Source organism: Osmerus eperlanus, chromosome 6 (genome assembly GCF_963692335.1).
Source record: "Osmerus eperlanus chromosome 6, fOsmEpe2.1, whole genome shotgun sequence".
In the NCBI taxonomy this organism is placed as follows: Eukaryota; Metazoa; Chordata; class Actinopteri; order Osmeriformes; family Osmeridae; genus Osmerus; species Osmerus eperlanus.
The window spans coordinates 8,447,634-8,465,334 of NC_085023.1; the positions used below are offsets into that span (position 1 = coordinate 8,447,634).

The 17,701-nt window shown below is 42.1% G+C and overlaps 1 protein-coding gene across 1 annotated transcript; it reads left to right on the top strand.

Moving 5' to 3' along the window:
* Nucleotides 1–14,774: 14,774 nt before the first annotated feature.
* LOC134022836 (uncharacterized) lies at nucleotides 14,775–17,701 on the top strand. The gene is made up of 5 exons (XM_062464583.1): nucleotides 14,775–15,166; nucleotides 15,942–16,075; nucleotides 16,289–16,449; nucleotides 16,609–16,902; nucleotides 17,125–17,701. Exons 3-5 carry the CDS (start codon nucleotides 16,400–16,402, stop codon nucleotides 17,570–17,572), a joined length of 792 nt encoding a protein of 263 aa, XP_062320567.1. The 5' UTR covers nucleotides 14,775–15,166; nucleotides 15,942–16,075; nucleotides 16,289–16,399; the 3' UTR covers nucleotides 17,573–17,701.

Genomic DNA, 17,701 nt, shown 5'->3' on the forward strand with positions numbered 1-17,701 from the left:
AAGGGTTGAGCTTGTTCTCTCGTGCATCAGGGAGTTGTTCTTGCCTACGCGTCCCACCTGCTCGGGTGCCGTCTCCACCCGGTTTCAAGGTTGTTTCTGAAAATGAAGAGATAGACACAAAGAACAGCCTGCTTCCCACACCCAGTGTGAGACCCAATGTTTAAGCCTGAGCACACTTCTAAGTTCATAACTTTAATAAGCACAATGCATAACTTTAATAAGCACAATATATTCTTTAATCCCTCTTTTGATCTCTGAAAACACCAGAGATCAATCAACATAGCCCGGACCAACCACCGCCTCCTCGTCCTGGTCAGCCAGCCCCAGCAACGGCATTTGGAACCCCTTCGTCGGGTTCTCCTCAGCCGAGACAATGATCCTGTTACACAGGGACCTGATACATGGGATACAGCAACAATCATGTTGATATTGATATAGCACACTCTTAAGTAAAATAGCGGAAACCTACTTAGTCCAGTACAATTCTAGTGTGGTCAAGCAGTATCACTCTTGACCTAGTCGTAACCCTCTTTTCTGGACTCTCTTCGTAGCAATAGCAAAAGGTTCACTGGCCCTTCTCCACCAACTCCTGCAACGTACGGCTGGATTCTGGAGCAGCACAACACATGCTCCAGTGGTACCACGTACTTCCTTTCCCCAGCACCCTTAGGGCGTGCAAGGTTCTCTCGATGACCTTGAATGGTCCTGTCCATAAATGTACAACAGGCTTCCCCGAACATCTGATGATGTATTGGGGCAGATGGGACAGGGTCTTCAAGGGGAAGGGGGGGGCCAGACCACTCCTAGGTCTGATGGGGCATAGGGGCAGATGGGGCAGGGTCTCCAGGGGAATGGGGCCTTAGAACAGGGGTTAGGTAGTCAGACCCGCCGGTCTGACTCGTCCTGAAGCAGAAAATAGTTACAGTCCCAGCATCACCTTATCTCCCATGATCAAGCAGTAACTGAGTCAAATGAGATGCGAACAGTCGAACACCAATGATTAAACACAGATATTGAAATCAAGAACCCATTTCAGGATAAAGTTCAAATAAATCCCTCCTTTCACACCCTTATAGGGTGTGACAACAAACCCAAATTCAAAAAATATCCCATTACCGATTACACAATGTTGACATACAATAATGATGAGACTATGCAGCGTTATAGCCAAGTGGTGTGGACACACTGGACACAGTGGGAAAACCCTAATGATGTTATAGGGGAAAACCCACCGTCACTCCAGAGTGGACATTCAACATCCATGTATCCACGGCAGACCTGGACATGCTCACAGGCCCCCTTCACCACATACATACAATTTTAGCCAAGCTTTTAGAATTGTAATAAAATAAATTTGAGACAAATAGAAAAACCAGAAATTAGACAGGATATTTTAAAGTTCTCATAAGATCCCTCCTTTCATTGATAACTTTAATCAATACCCAATCTCCTCGTTTGACTCCTCCACTCTTTGGTTTACTGCTTCACCTGGAACAGAATTTAGCAGAAGACATCTCTTTTCTAGTTAGCATTTTTTATAAAATTGGTTAACCATTTGATTCGCCTCTTCATCATGCTATGTGAAAGGTTTAAGTTGTGGTATTACATATGATCTCCAATAAATCAATTCAAATGGTGTTATGCATCTGGTATAGGACTGGGAAAGACTTCAATTCACCTAGTAAACATACTGTATCTATAATTACCAGGCAGTATTTTCCCTTCAGTTTTCTTATTGTTGAGCAAACACATGTAACAGCATCTAATAACGAGCCCCCATATTCAACTCCTATTAGTCATGCCTAGAAATGACAATCTGTTTCTTTGTTCCCTTCTTTAGAAAATCAACTGTTAGTTTAATTTCTTTCACTCCAAAAAACCTTTTCTGTCTTTTAAAACAGTTAAGTTTAAGACCAATATTGTTTTAGATTCTCTATTTTACCAAATCACACCTCTTTTTATCAAAGATATGATAAAAGCAATTTTCATTATGCCAAACCAGAATCCGTATGCTTCTTAAATGAAATATAGACCAAATAATGTTCTTAATGTAGCTATTAACCAAACATTTTTCCCAAATATATTTTCTATAAAGGTCAGATAGGTAGAACTTCATAACTCGTTTTGCTGCAGTTCAAAACGAGCCAATTAGCTCAAACCATCATAACCACAATTTATCAGACTTGATGAGTCTTCCCAAATTATTTCAGAACTGAATGTTATAATAATCCTCTTCATGCACTAATACCATTTATCAATACAACATTATCACAGCCTAACTGTTTATCCCAAACAGTATGCCAGGCTTTGATAAAACTCTCAAATAAAACTTAAAACCAAATTACAATTAAACTCCAAATAAAAGTACATTTAGTTATTTTCTCTTTCTCATTTTTAACCAAATTACATCTAATACCTTCATCAAAACTCTTAAAAACCCTAGATTTTACTATTTTGACTTAAAATGTTATCCCATATACCTTTCCAATTGCTTCCTCATAATTTTTCACATACATTTCCTCAAACCATTCTTTGACCAACACAGCTGGTTTGCTCTAGTATAACTCTTCCAATTGTATTAGAACCAATTTATAAACCAGGGGTTCAATTTCTGCATTTTTACTGAATACCCTCACACATCACAGATTTTCCGCCTATAAATCCAAGTTCTGGTCGGAAAGGCTTAAAAAAAAAACCCTCCCTGTTTGGCTAGGAATTATAACAAATGTTGATCACGCATTTGTTAACCACCAAACTTGGGATTCATCTAAACCAGGGGTTTCAAAGTCAAATGGACGGAGGGCCAAATAAAAAATTTAGCTACAAGCCGAGGGCCGGACTGTTCGAATGTTCATTGAAAAATGTTTAAATGACGCATATAGTCTAGTGAACCTAATTGAACCTACTGAAAACCTAACAAATATATTCCAATATGATCAGATAAATAAAGCAATATTTTCTTATGGCTCTGTCAGTAATCTTTAATTTTCAACAGACACAAAAGACAAATTTCCTTTATATAAAAATCCCCATAACATGAACATTAAATGAAAGAAACCGGTATTCAAGGCACCATCAGTAGCCTATATTTTCTATTTTAGCAAAAGTGGGCTAAATTTACTTCAAAGAAAAAAACAATAATAGCAATTTTCTATCATCCACTCAACTGAAATATTTTTAAAATATAATTGGATTGAAATACAATAAAATAAAGTGGAAAAATCTATTAATCAAAAACAACACTTTGTTTAAGGAGAAGTAACATGCAGTGAAAACAAATATTAAACTTTAACTTTTAAACTTGAACTGAGTAAAAACTCTAAATATGTGATTGCACAGTAATGTTCACTTGTTTGAGGTTGAGGGTGATACTTGGTGGTGTCCCATCTTTTCCACAAGTTCATCAATGTTCGGGGTAAGGCTCTGAGCTGAGGAAATCCTCAGAATTGAGTGGAGGTGTTCAGCAGTAAGTCGACTTCTGTGTGATGTTTTGTTCAGGTTCATCAAAGAAAACAGTTGTTCACACAGGTATGTGCTGCCAAACATAGACAACGTTTGAGCAGCCTGGATGCGCAGCTGGGGCATTGTGTCGGGGAGGAAACGGGCGAACTCCGCAGCACCCACTGCCGCATATTTTGCCCTCAGTGCATCATTGCATTGGAGGTCAATCAACTCCATTTGGAGGTTTGGTGGTGAGCTTTCCACGTCAACAGCAAATGGGTTACCGAGCAGTTCCAACCTGCTTTTTTGTGCTTCAAAGTCAGCAAATCGGCGTCGAAAGTCAGCGGCAAGCATACCTATTTTATCAGCCAACTGTGCGCTCGGGAACGCACTGGTAGAGAGCTTCTCTTTCATGGTCTGGCAGCTGGGAAAGTGGCTCAAATTTTCTTTCCGCATCTGCGTCTCCCACAGAGTCAGTTTGGTTTTAAATGCCTTCACTGTACTGTACATATCAGAGATGACATGATCCCGACCCTGCAGCTGCAAGGCTGCAGGGTCTGCGGGCTGCCGGCTGCGGGCTGCCCGCGGGCTGCCGGCTTGCCCGCGGGCTGCCGGCTTGCTGCGGTCTGCGGGCCGGTTCTAATAATAAATCAAGATCATCCCAGGGGCCGTAAAAAACCTTCTCGCGGGCCGGATGTGGCCCGCGGGCCTTGACTCTGACATATGTGATCTAAACGAACACATCTATCAGCATTAATACTCACATAATTATGCAGAACTATACCCTCTGGGATCACCTTTGTAAGATCTCAAGTAACAGGACTCTTTTAGCCCCCACCTTTCTCCAACTCTCCTCGGGATTTCTGTAACTTCTTGGTCAAAGAAAAAAGCACGAGATTGATAAAAGTGAGTGATTTCACAATTTAAAAACTTGTTAGACTTTGCACCGAAGGCAATTATGGTCCTTGGAGGACACCTAGTGGATCTTTTTATTTTATTTTTTAAAGAACGACAGATCTGTTTAAAATACCGTTCAGCTCAACCCGACTCCACACAAATAGACAGTGAAAAAGACAAAGACAACGAGTTTAGGGACTCTAACCCCTGGAAAGGACTCTAACCTCCCCTTGGACAAGGACAACGAGTTTAGGGACTCTAACCCCTGGAGAGGACTCTAACCTCCCCTTGGACAAGGACAAAACACAAAAACGGTTGATTTCCCACCACTGTTGGTTTGACTAGGTACGATGAAACATAGTAATCGTCTAAATTTGGTTCTCAGTTCCGAATAGCAGTACTTTGAATTAACAGGTGTCTGCTTACCTTTTTTTTATGTTGAGGCGCCTCTGACGATTACGTCTGCCTCCTCGTACCGGTGTATGGGTCTCTCTCCCGATCTGTCGGTCGGGCCGGAACCCTCTGGACTCCCTCTTTTCAGCGTCGGGGTCACCATTTGAAGGATTCTTATTCTATGTGTCTATTCCAATATGTAATGATGGTATCCAATGACACAAATCTGTGTTCTAGAAAGAGTGGTCTGGAGTCGCAGAGGTCCGATAATATCAGCTTTAATGCAGCAGTTGGAAATCAACAAGTACAGAGCTCTGGGGTTGTCTAAGTTTCCCTACCCGCAACAGAGTTTGGGCTGGTTCACGAAGTCCAACTGGCTATCTTTCCCTCCCCAGCATATATTTATACAGTGCAATTGAAACACAAGTATTAAAAAAGGGTTGAGCTTGTTCTCTCTTGCATCAGGGAGTTGTTCTTGCCTACGCGTCCCACCTGCTCGGGTGCCGTCTCCACCCGGTTTCAAGGTTGTTTCTGAAAATGAAGAGATAGAGACACAAAGAACAGCCTGCTTCCCACACCCAGTGTGAGACCCAATGTTTAAGCCTGAGCACACTTCTAAGTTCATAACTTTAATAAGCACAATGCATAACTTTAATAAGCACAATATATTCTTTAAGTGCAAAAAAGTATGAGACTCCATGATGATGGAGGTGATGCTCACACTCCTTCAAAATTATGAAGGAGTGCAGCAGCAATGTTTCTTCTGGTGGTTATATTCAGCAGCTGCAGTGGATGGAGTCCTTCCTGTGTTCCAACACGTGTGTACTTTTCACTTCAATGGAAGATGGTGATATTGTCAAACATTCAAAAAACACTCTGGACAAGAGCATATCCCATGATAAACACATAGTAGAGCATGTGAAAGAAGAAGACTCCGAAGATCAGATCCATGGTAAAATGAACAATCCTTGTTGTTATTGTGTTATATGCAGGTACAAGCCCTATGGAAGAAAAGTTTGACAAATGTGGTTTGACATTTTCAAAAATTCACTGAAAATAATGTGAGATAATAATGTAATCTCCTGCCTGTGTGTTTTGGGGTTTGAGTGTGTGAACAGTCTGTGTTGCTACGTAGTTACTTGCGTACGCGCAGTGGCGACTGGTCATTAGGGGCAGTGCCCCACCTGTTATCAACAGAAAGAACTGCAACAAAATTATGTTATTTTTTATTTCTCTCCTTTTTTTCGTTTACTTCGAATCATTTATTATCTATGAATATAGCGTCTTCCTAAATTGTTTCGTTTCATTCGTTTGTGTTAGGATTTTATTTCCTGTTCATTGGTCCCTGCCTTGCTGCTTTAGACTGCGTTCTGCCGATTCGAGTTAGCAGAGGCTAATCGTGAAGGTGGGGCTCTGGTGGGGCTAGCCCCTCTCTCACAATGCAATGTACATTGGACGAGGAAAAGTATTAATACGCATGCTCAGAATGTAATGTAATGTGGATCACACAAATTTGATGCCAAGTGGGGCTGAGAGCCGGTTGCCCCACCACAGCGTCCTTTCGTATTTCAGACCTGATTGGCTGTCTTTCTTTCTGGCGCCAACATTAGTCGGCAAAAAGAAGAGCGTGGTGGGGCTAGCCCCTCTCTCACAATGCAATGTACATTGGACGTGGGAAAGTATTAATACGCATGCTCAGAATTCTAATCCATCAATGTAGATCACACGAATTTGATGCCAAGTGGGGCAGAGAGCCGGTAGCCCCACCACAGCGTCATCTTGTATTTCATACCTGATTGGCTGTCTGTCTGTCTGGCGCCAACATTAGTCGGCAAGAAGAAGAGCGAGTAGTCCTTTTTTGCTATCTTCTGTTGAAATACTACACTACCCAAAATCCTAAGCAAAACAACACTGATATCTCTGATTGGTCGAACTCGCGGTTACCATGGCGACGTTTACCACCCCCGTGACCGGTTTAAGCGATCTGAAGGTTAAAATGTTAGTTTGAGCAGGAAAATAAATTAAACGTACATATGCCAGTGGTGCTGAACATATCGGACAACAAAAGAAAATCTTATTCAGTCTACCAAAAGTGACCTCTTTCTTTGGTCCAGTATCTGTAGAGCTAGCTCTAACCCTGCGCCCGGTGACCTGCATGTCCACCGTGCTGAAACGCGGAGCCCATCGTTGCTATTTATGATACCAGTAGTCTAAGTTCGGTTCAGTGTCAGTCAGACACTTTTTCTTCTTTGCTTTTGTTAAATAATTCAATTTGAGGGGATGTTTGAGTCAGCCCAGACAGCTGAAAATATACTGCGCTAATCTATTAGCTAAGCAGTGAAGTTACCCAAAGGGCGAGGCTTATTCCAACATAAAACGCTGTATGTATATCGTTTTAATCAAATAAGGTTGGATTATTTCTATGTTTAGTTGCCTGTTCATGAAGATGAAAGTGCACATAATTAAATAATAAACCATTGATGCAAACCAACAGGAATCCTTGCGCTTTCTGCTCTATTATGTTTTATGTGGGTAGAGCCCCATATAGTTATTGAAACAAGCCCCCAGATGCTTAACCCTGTGAAGCCTGACACATCAACTAATAGACAGATTTTTGTTATTTTAGTGTTTATTGAACCTTTAGTCAAAACATTTCCGCTTTGTTGGGGCTGTCAGTGGTGTTGAGCTCATTGCTGTTCGGGTATGGCCCTGTAGGCAAATTAGTTCTGAGCTTGGTTGCATTCCTAATTTAGGTTTGCAAATGTGACAGTGGTAATTTTACATGTGTGTGTGAGAGAAGGAGAGCAATTACACAAGAAGGTCTCTCAAGTAGGCCTGTGTAGGCTACTACAACACCTGGTAGAAGCAAGCCGCTCTGTCGTTAAAAGTGTTTTGTGGAGCCACGCTGTTTGTTGATGTGTTAAATAAACACATCAGTAGCAAGAGGGAGTTTTGTAGCTTTAATGGTATGTATCCTATATTTTGAAATGGTTTGTGCCCCACCAATTTTTTACATATAAAAACGCCACTGCGTACGCGTGCTTCAGAGACTTTTCCATCTTATTTGAGCAAAAATAAGTCTAGCTTGTGTGGTCGCTATGGTAACAAGGCAGTGTTACTAGTCGGTGTGGATTTTGTACATGTAAAAAGAAATGATGTTAATACTTGATACTGTAATCCTATTTTCTATATTTGTAACAAAATAAGGGTTTTCTGGTTATATAATTGAATCAAATTGCTAATTCTTGAATCGTTTAATGTAATTTGTTATTTTTCATATTGTTCTAGGGGGAGTTCAGGTAATGTGGGACATCAGGTAAAGTGGGACAAATAAGCATTGTAGGCCTAATGATTTGATATGTGTAAAACCAACAAACAATCTTGAATTGTTGCTACAACACTTCTTCCCACTAAACATTGGCTGTTTATCAATCCACGTCTTTTTCCGTTCTTGCGAAATCATATGACGTCATCTTTCATTGCCCAAGTATGGTTCCAATCCAAAGAACACAAGTCACCAAGAACGCCCAAAATACCAGGAAGTGTTCTTGATCCGCCCAAACACATCTCAAATCGTTCTCCGTTCTTGCGGTGTTGCAAGACCGTTCTTGCAAGACACTTGGCAAGAACGTCCTTCTCAAGAATGCAAGTATGTTCGTAGCGTTCTTCGGTTTGAACAGCCTCTATCTTTCATTGATAAGGCTGTCAATGGAATTTAAATTAGCTAACAAACTGTACTCCTGGATGATAATGAAGTGAAGTTAACCATTGGTTGAAACACACCAAAATAATATTTTAATAATGCTTTGTTTTTATTTAAAAAACGTTTTATGTCACTGTCCCACACTAACTGAACATGTCAGATGTGGGACAGCACTGTTCAGGTAAAGTGGGACACCATTTCGAGCTTTAAAACATGTTTATAAACAAAACTGTTACCAACATGAATAGCTCCTATGATATACATTGAATTCCATTTTTATTGTTCAATAAAGTATTGTAGGCTAAGCTTTATTGGGATTCCTCCGTCAGGAGGAAACCTATTGTTTTTGTTAGTGTTCTTATTATTAAGGTTCCTCCGGTAGGAGGGAACCTATTGTTTTTGTTAGTATTCCTATTATTAGGATTCCTCCGTCAGGAGGAAACTAGTGCTGTCAAACGATTAAAATATTTAATTGCGATTAATCGCATTAATGTCATAGTTAACATTTTTATCTATTCTAAATGTCCCTTGATTTCTTTTTGTCCAATTATTTTTTCTCATTTTAATGCTCTTATCAACATGGAAAAGTGGATCAGATGGCTTGGTGCAAATGTTTTTTTTTTTATTGAAAACAACATTGCAATCGCCTGGCTTTGACGAGGGGGCGGAGAATTCGCATCAGCTGTGTGCTTGCCATCAAGTGTTTTTTCAGACTGGACGTGCTGTGATGATAGCTCAGTTCACAACGACAAAACACACAGATCACTTTGGTCTTGTCAATGGAACCATTTGCCAACCAAAGTAAACTTTCCATTCAGAACTTATTGGCATCCATTTCGGCGTCTCGCGCTCGCCATCTGAGGCAGGTATGGAAGGCCAAATGGGCAAGTATTAAGACGCCCCCGTGTGTCAACCACGCATAATTGAAGCCGACTTTGCATGCAAAGACGGCGTCCATTACGCCGACTTCCATACAAAGACGGCGTCCATTACGCCGACTTCTATGGCAGGCCAAAAGGACAAGTATTAGGACGTCTCCGTGTGTAAACCACGCGTAATTTACGCGTGGTTCCATTACGCCGACTTCCATACAAAGTCGGCGTCTTTTTCGCCTCAAATTGAACCGTGTCACGTGACACGTTCAAAGCACGCGTTTATTTAGACGCGTGCTTTTAACGTGTCACAAAGCACGCGTCTAAATAAACGCGTGCTTTTTTGAGACGTGTTTATCAAACCACACGAAATTAACGCCTGGTTTTGACTCAATCAGCGTCTGGTTTTCCAAAATTAAAGTCTGCTTGCTTGAATCTCCGATGGGAAATTACGGCAACAATTGTAACACGTAAGTAAAGTAGGTCTTAGAATGCTCGTGCGAGCTAGGCTACTATCAAATACAATGCTAGTTAGCTATTAGTATGAAGTTGGTGGTCACAATTGCAATACTCTATGATATAAAAATTGGTGCAGAGACAAATAAATGCAGTAATATCAGGCTGGCTGGCTGTCTGTCTGGCTTGGAGCTTTGTGAACTTCCCTTGCACTGCGATTGCGTTGCCTCAGTATTGTGCGCAAATGCGCAAACTTAGTTGGTGGCAATATACAACTGTTGTTAGGCTAATCTTCAAGTCAAGTGTATTTTATTGTCATTTTCAATTGCATATGCTTGTACATAATAAAAACGAAACAGAGTTTCAAGTTCAAGTCTTTTAATGTCAGATGCACAGACCAACACAGGGTCAGACTGTGCACTGAAATTCTTAGGACAAGACAACGCAACCTGGCATAACATGACATATAAGTACTCAGAACAAGTGTACACCTATGACAAGCTAACATATAATAAACCTCCTAAATAAATACAAAATAAACACTAAACCTATTCCCCCAGGACCATGATGCCATATAAAACAACATATAACAGTAATTGGTGCCAGTGCAAACCTATGTAGCCTACAGTTACAGGACAGTATGTTCAGTGACAGGACAATATGTACAGTGATTGGAGGTAGCACTTATGAAGTGATAGGTTCTCGTGCCAATATATTGTGATGCCAATTTGTTGAGCGGTCATCTTCCTTGTATAGACCTAGAAAAGTGAAATACACAGCCAAGGTGACAGAAATAAAGGTTCATCGGCTGTCCTTCACATTCACACACTGTTGTCTTTATACTTAACAGATCATCTATGATGTCCCAAAGGCCCAACTCCTTCTCAGGTCACCTTCTGGCAGCAACCATGCAGCTGGATTTCACTGTGCAACCAGGCCTACCCAAGCTGCTGCTGCTGGGCCCAGGGTTGATTGTAATGGCACACTGGGACTTGCAGATGACCTGAAATACATATTTTTCTTTCTGCTGTGTAAGATGTAGGCCTACTGCTTTTAACTTGAGTTGAATGCTATTAAACACTGCCATGGTCAGCAAACACTAGCCATTGCTCTACTTCAGAAAGGATACTGTTCACTGCTGTATGAGTCAATAGGACATTACCTGAATGACTTGTAGTGATCGGGAGGTTATGCCTGTGCTGATGATGGTATAAACCATGTTAGATTGTTGGCTCTGTGCATTGTTTGGGTCTCCTCTCTGTGTTCTCCTTCTGTGTCTTTGGTTCTGTTGCAGGATGGCAGGCAGGTAGAGGAGCTGTGATTGCTGCAAGGGCACACCTGTGACCTGTGCCTTGGTCCTTAATAAGCTGTGCCCTAACAAGCTGGGTCTCTCCATTACTAGCAGGAACATCAAATCTAATCTTCCTATGAACCCAGTTAACACAAAATATTGTACACTGCTAATCATCAGCTAACTAAATGGTAGGTGAATAGTCAATCAAGCTTGATATGGTATAGTCATGAACTAGCACTGTTCAAAGATGTCCAACATAAGTTCTCAATGCCAGCAGAAAAACACGAAAGAGCAGAAACCTGCTCTCGCAATGCAGTGTTACTACTAAAAAAATAATTGTGATAATTTTTCAACTTTCATTTATCTTCATAGCGCCCGCTCACTAGGGATGATTTTCCATAACAAATTACGCAATGTGCCCTCTACTTTTATGAGGTGACCTGACGCTCAGGTCGTTGACCCTTTAGTGACACCATCTATATGGGTAACACAATTTTCATTATCTGGGAAATCACACCATAATCTTTTGATACATTTCCTTCTCATGTAATACACTTTCCCCTACATTCAGCCTAATAACATACTCCAAACTAACACAATGTACCATCATTAGGCTACAGTGTCTTGGTAACGGGTGAAAAATACTAGATTTGAACTGAACTTCCATTCAGGGATACGACTGCAGATGCATTGATTACAGAGAAGTTTAAATAATTATAATAGACATTTTTGTAAGTCCAACGGTAATATCTGTAGGTTGCCACCTACACTCAGAAGCCAATGCTACTTAGAAACCCTTTTAAAATCAAACACTCTAAAAGTAAGGTTATACAATTTAATTTGATGTCTTTAATTAATTCAAATATGCCTTATGTGTTACAGTGTGTGGTGGCGTAGGACCCAAACGCAGGAGAGTAGCCAGACATTGCCTCAAACAAAGGGTTTATTCTTTTAATTGGGAAACAGACAGGGTCAGTAGCGGTCCTAGTACATATGGCGCCCTAGGCAAGATTTATCAACAGCACCCCCTCTTCATGCTGCCCTAGGCGGCTGCCTATGTCGCCTATAGGAAGGACCGGCACTGGACAGGGTACTCACGTTAAGGACAAGACAAAGACTGGACACAAAACAGGAACCTAAAATACACAGAACCAAACAAGACACAGGTGGACATGATAATACAAACAAGAACTGAAACCACTGAATGAGACACAGGTGAAGACAATGGCAGACACGGACACAGTAGGGCAGGGCAAAACCAAAAACGGGGTCACGTTTGTGGCTGTGACATTATGCCTGCCCAAAGGTGGGTGACTGTATTATCCTAGACTCCATGTACTGTTTGAACTGTACATGGGTTGTGTGTATGGGCAGTCTCAGGGTTATGTCACAGGTGTTGGCCTCTGGGCACACCCTTGGTGCTGGGGGAGGACCAGGGGGACAGGGAGCTGCTGGTGCTGGGGGAGGACCAGGGAGATGGAAAGAGGCAGAAGAATTGAATATCCAATACAGTGCCAATACACACATCTGTATAAGCCCGACATGAGGTGTGTAGCCAACCAGGGCTTGTTTAATGCTGTCATAACTTGATTCATAGGAAGATTAGATAAGAACTTCAGGAAGTGACAAGCCACGGTAATAAGGATAACAATGTATTTATTTTATAAAAAGTGCTTACAAAGAAATGGTTGGTAAATTAGAAGTGTATGGAATGGGTGTGGGATCAGTGCAAGTGTAGAGTGAAGAGAATCATTACACGCTAAAAAGCAAACAGTGATGATGTTCCTGCTAGTAATGGAGAGACCCAGCTTGTTAGGGCACAGCTTATTAAGGACCAAGGCACAGATCACAGGTGTGCCCCTGCAGCAATCACAGCTCCTCTACCTGCCTGCCATCCTGCAACAGAACCAAAGACAAAACAGAAGACAATGGAGAGGAGACCCAAACAATGCACATAGAGCCAACAATCTAACATGGTTTATGCCATCATCAGAACAGGCATAACCTCCCGATCACTACTACAAGTCATTCAGGTAATGGTAATGTCCTATTGACTCATACAGCAGTGAACAGTATCCTTTCTGAAGTAGAGCAATGGCTAGTGTTTGCTGACCATGGCAGTGTTTAATAGCATTCAACTCAAGTTAAAAGCAGTAGGCCTACATCTTACACAGCAGAAAGAAAAATATGTATTTCAGGTCATCTGCAAGTCCCAGTGTGCCATTACAATCAACCCTGGGCCCAGCAGCAGCAGCTTGGGTAGGCCTGGTTGCACAGTGAAATCCAGCTGCATGGTTGCTGCCAGAAGGTGACCTGAGAAGGAGTTGGGCCTTTGGGACATCATAGATGATCTGTTAAGTATAAAGACAACAGTGTGTGAATGTGAAGGACAGCCGATGAACCTTTATTTCTGTCACCTTGGCTGTGTATTTCACTTTTCTAGGTCTATACAAGGAAGATGACCGCTCAACAAATTGGCATCACAATATATTGGCACGAGAACCTATCACTTCATAAGTGCTACCTCCAATCACTGTACATATTGTCCTGTCACTGAACATACTGTCCTGTAACTGTAGGCTACATAGGTTTGCACTGGCACCAATTACTGTTATATGTTGTTTTATATGGCATCATGGTCCTGGGGGAATAGGTTTAGTGTTTATTTTGTATTTATTTAGGAGGTTTATTATATGTTAGCTTGTCATAGGTGTACACTTGTTCTGAGTACTTATATGTCATGTTATGCCAGGTTGCGTTGTCTTGTCCTAAGAATTTCAGTGCACAGTCTGACCCTGTGTTGGTCTGTGCATCTGACATTAAAAGACTTGAACTTGAAACTCTGTTTCGTTTTTATTATGTACAAGCATATGCAATTGAAAATGACAATAAAATACACTTGACTTGAAGATTAGCCTAACAACAGTTGTATATTGCCACCAACTAAGTTTGCGCATTTGCGCACAATACTGAGGCAACGCAATCGCAGTGCAAGGGAAGTTCACAAAGCTCCAAGCCAGACAGACAGCCAGCCAGCCTGATATTACTGCATTTATTTGTCTCTGCACCAATTTTTATATCATAGAGTATTGCAATTGTGACCACCAACTTCATACTAATAGCTAACTAGCATTGTATTTGATAGTAGCCTAGCTCGCACAAGCATTCTAAGACCTACTTTACTTGCGTGTTACAATTGTTGCCGTAATTTCCCATCGGAGATTCAAGCAAGCAGACTTTAATTTTGGAAAACCAGACGCTGATTGAGTCAAAACCAGGCGTTAATTTCGTGTGGTTTGATAGACACGTCTCAAAAAAGCACACGTTTATTTAGACGCGTGCTTTGAACGTGTCACGTGACACGGTTCAATTTGAGGCAAAAAAGACGCCGACTTTGTATGGAAGTCGGCGTAATGGACGCCATCTTTGCATGCAAAGTCGGCGTAAATTACGCGTGGTTTACACACGGAGACGTCCTAATACTTGCCTGCCATAGACTTCCATACAAAGTCGGCGTATTTTTCGCCTCAAATTGAACCGTGTCACGTGACACGTTCAAAGCACGCGTTTATTTAGTATGGAACGCCGACAGGGTCAAATGTACTCGGAAGCGCCTGCAGCTGTTTCATAAGCGGCTGCAGCCGTAAATGTGCAGGCGAAAGTTACACATGAATGTACGCGTTAGTTAACGCTTGCAGGCATTAAATGAACGCCTGTATATTTACACGTGCAATTGCAGGCGTTAAATAAACGCCTGTATATTTACACGTGCAATTGCAGGCGTTAAATAAACGCCTGTATATTTACACGTGCAATTGCAGGCGTTAAATAAACGCCACATGCAAATCACTGCCCACAATTTCCCTAGCTCCTCCTGCAGTTAGCTGGGCTAGTGTGATTGGATTCTTCCCTGCATTTTCAAGTACCAGCTCCTCCCCACTGTAGAAGCGGAAGATTTCGAAACAAGTTTAGTCCAGCACAGTCAGAAGTTTGAAGGAAGATGGTAAGAAGAAACTTTCTACGACACTGTAAGCAGACTCTTAATGACTGCACTCGGCTTTTGTTATCGGATAACACTGGACACGACGACCTTCAGTCCACGTTGACAAGGTACAGTTTTTTCGAAATCATTATTTGTGACATGAATCGTAATCTTCACCGGCTAGCTAGGCTAACAGGGGTTTAACTTGGTCATTGGCTGTGCGGATAGCTTTTGTTTGTTTGTTTTTTTAGCAATGGATTGCTACTGTGATACTTCTGCCTTGCTAGCTAGCCAGTAACTGACTAGTGTAGACTGTTGGATAAAGACTAGCTATTTGCGTTTCGTTTTTTTTCCGTGAAAGCTGCCATGTTAAGGCTAGACAGTCCATATCCAACTATCTGTCCCCTAGTTAGCTAGCTAAATGAGTTAGCCTCAACCCCCAACCATCTGCTATCAGTACTGTACAGTAGGCTCCAGTGCTGCAAACTCCTCAGATTCGTGTTTTGTTGTTACCCAAAGTCGATTAGTCTAGCTAGCTGGTATTTTGAAGTCACTGCTAAAGGCAAACAAGCTCAACCTTCAACCTGGCTGGCGTTAGCTTTTTCTTTTATCTTAAAACGAAACTTTTTCTATTTCATTCAAGCCTATGATCTTACCGGGCCACCACAGGCTACGCTACCATATGCTGCTACAACTTTTAGGTTCTAATATTACTGGTATTTCTCCCTTTAGGCTATTGGTATTTCTCCCTTTAGGATATTTTCAGTTGTTAGGCGATTTATTCGGGAGACCTGTGTTCACGTTCTTATTTCAGATACACATGGTCGATAAATTATTACTGTTTTACATACAACCACAAAAAACTGTAGCCATGTCTACTTTAAAACCATTGTCTTCTTTCAGGATGGAAACAATGCAGCGAAGCCTAGAGTGGGCAAGGGGTACGCTCTTGAATGATGCTTCAGCAGACGGTCTAATAGCTGAAGTATCCGAGTTCATCCAGGAGATTCGCACCTATGGCCGGCATGCACAACCAGGTGAGAACCATTTCAGTGGGGGTGGGTGCTCACAGCTCAGCTAGTCCTTTGAGTTGTTTCACACATCGTTCTCTTTCTGCCCATTGCAGTTGCCATTGTATTTTTGTGTCCATTGGTGTTAAATTCCAGTGGTATTTAACAGTGCATGCCTGGAGCGTGTGCAAGTTACAGTGTCTTAAATGTTCTAAGCACAGCATTGTATTATTGTTGCAGCCAGTTCCGGTTACCAGGCTCCATTGACTTGGACTGGAGCAATGGGGCTCCTCATTATCAAATCACCGGAGAGCAACTGAGGTTTCGTCCTGTGCTTTCAGCCTCTCTCAGATGGCCGAGATCCTCAATGTGTCCCGTTCCACAGTCAAACGGCGCCTACGGTCAGTTGTGCTTGGGGTTAAATGCTATGAAAAGCAAATCTTTTAAATGCATGCTTTCCACAGTTTGTAGACATGAGTTGATTGTCAACAATCAAGAAATCAAGTACTATAGTGATGCATAGTCTCACCTGGGCATTGTTACTGTTTCTGTCTCGTCAGACGCTTGAATCTTTCACAGGCGGGGCGTTTTTCAGACTTGTCAGACACTACTCTGGACGATAAGGTCAAGGATCTGGTGGCTGGGAACGACAGACTTGGACCGGAGTCCGTCCGAGCACAACTGAGGGCAGAGGGAATCCGGGTGCAGAGACGCAGAGTGAGGGATAGCATGCTTCGCGTTAACCCGAGGGCGGCTGCCCTCAGAGCCATGTCGCAGAGGCTGCACAGAAGGTCCTACCGTGTCGCTGGTCCAAATTCTTTATGGCACCTGGATGGAAACCACAAACTGATAAGGTAAGGTTACTCACTGACCGTATTTGTTATTGAAACTATTGGTTGTAACAGCTCAAACACAATCAGGTAGCTCACTTGTTTATCAACCAGAGCAAGAACTGACATGGACATGTGGATAATAATTGTTTTAGGATGTTTCTGCTGTTATTGGTAGTGCAGCTGCACTTTTTCAAGCACAGCTTTTATTGACACAGTCCTATGTTATATCTTTTCTGATTTCAGGTGTAGGATAGTCATCCACGGTGGCATTGATGGCTACAGTCGCCTTGTTGTGTTTCTCCGTGCTTCCAGCAACAATCGCAGCAGTACTGTAATGGACTGCTTCATGAATGCAGTGACCAGATATGGTGTTCCGTCCAGGGTCAGAACAGACCACGGAGGAGAAAACAACGCTGTCTGTTTATTCATGAACATTTTCAGAGGGTCTGGTAGAGGCAGTGCTTTGAGGGGAAGGAGCACACACAATCAGAGGATTGAGAGACTGTGGGCTGACCTGTGGCGTGGTTTGACCAATGTCTACTACCATCTGGTCAATTTCCTTGAGAGTGAGGGGATTGTGGACATTGACAATGAAATGCATGTCTGGGCTCTGCATTATGTGTATCTACCTAGAATCAATAGACATGGCAGACTTCTGCAACCAGTGGAACCACCATGGTTTAAGGACTGAGAGGCACCAGTCCCCTCTGCAGATCTTCGTTAGGACTTGCCTTGCACAACAAATGCTACCGACCACTGCAATGCAGGACCTCTTTTCTGCCACACTCCCCGGAAGTGAAGGGGCAGACAGCACTGTACC

What these genes read in the sequence shown, in the direction of transcription:
- LOC134022836 (XM_062464583.1), top strand. Translation starts at nt 16,400, where the DNA reads ATGGCCGAGATCCTCAATGTGTCCCGTTCCACAGTCAAACGGCGCCTA. An exon ending in ACAGTCAAACGGCGCCTACG is followed by an intron (nt 16,450 to 16,608) that starts GTCAGTTGTGCT and finishes CTGTCTCGTCAG; the next exon opens with ACGCTTGAATCTTTCACAGG. An exon ending in GGAAACCACAAACTGATAAG is followed by an intron (nt 16,903 to 17,124) that starts GTAAGGTTACTC and finishes TTCTGATTTCAG; the next exon opens with GTGTAGGATAGTCATCCACG.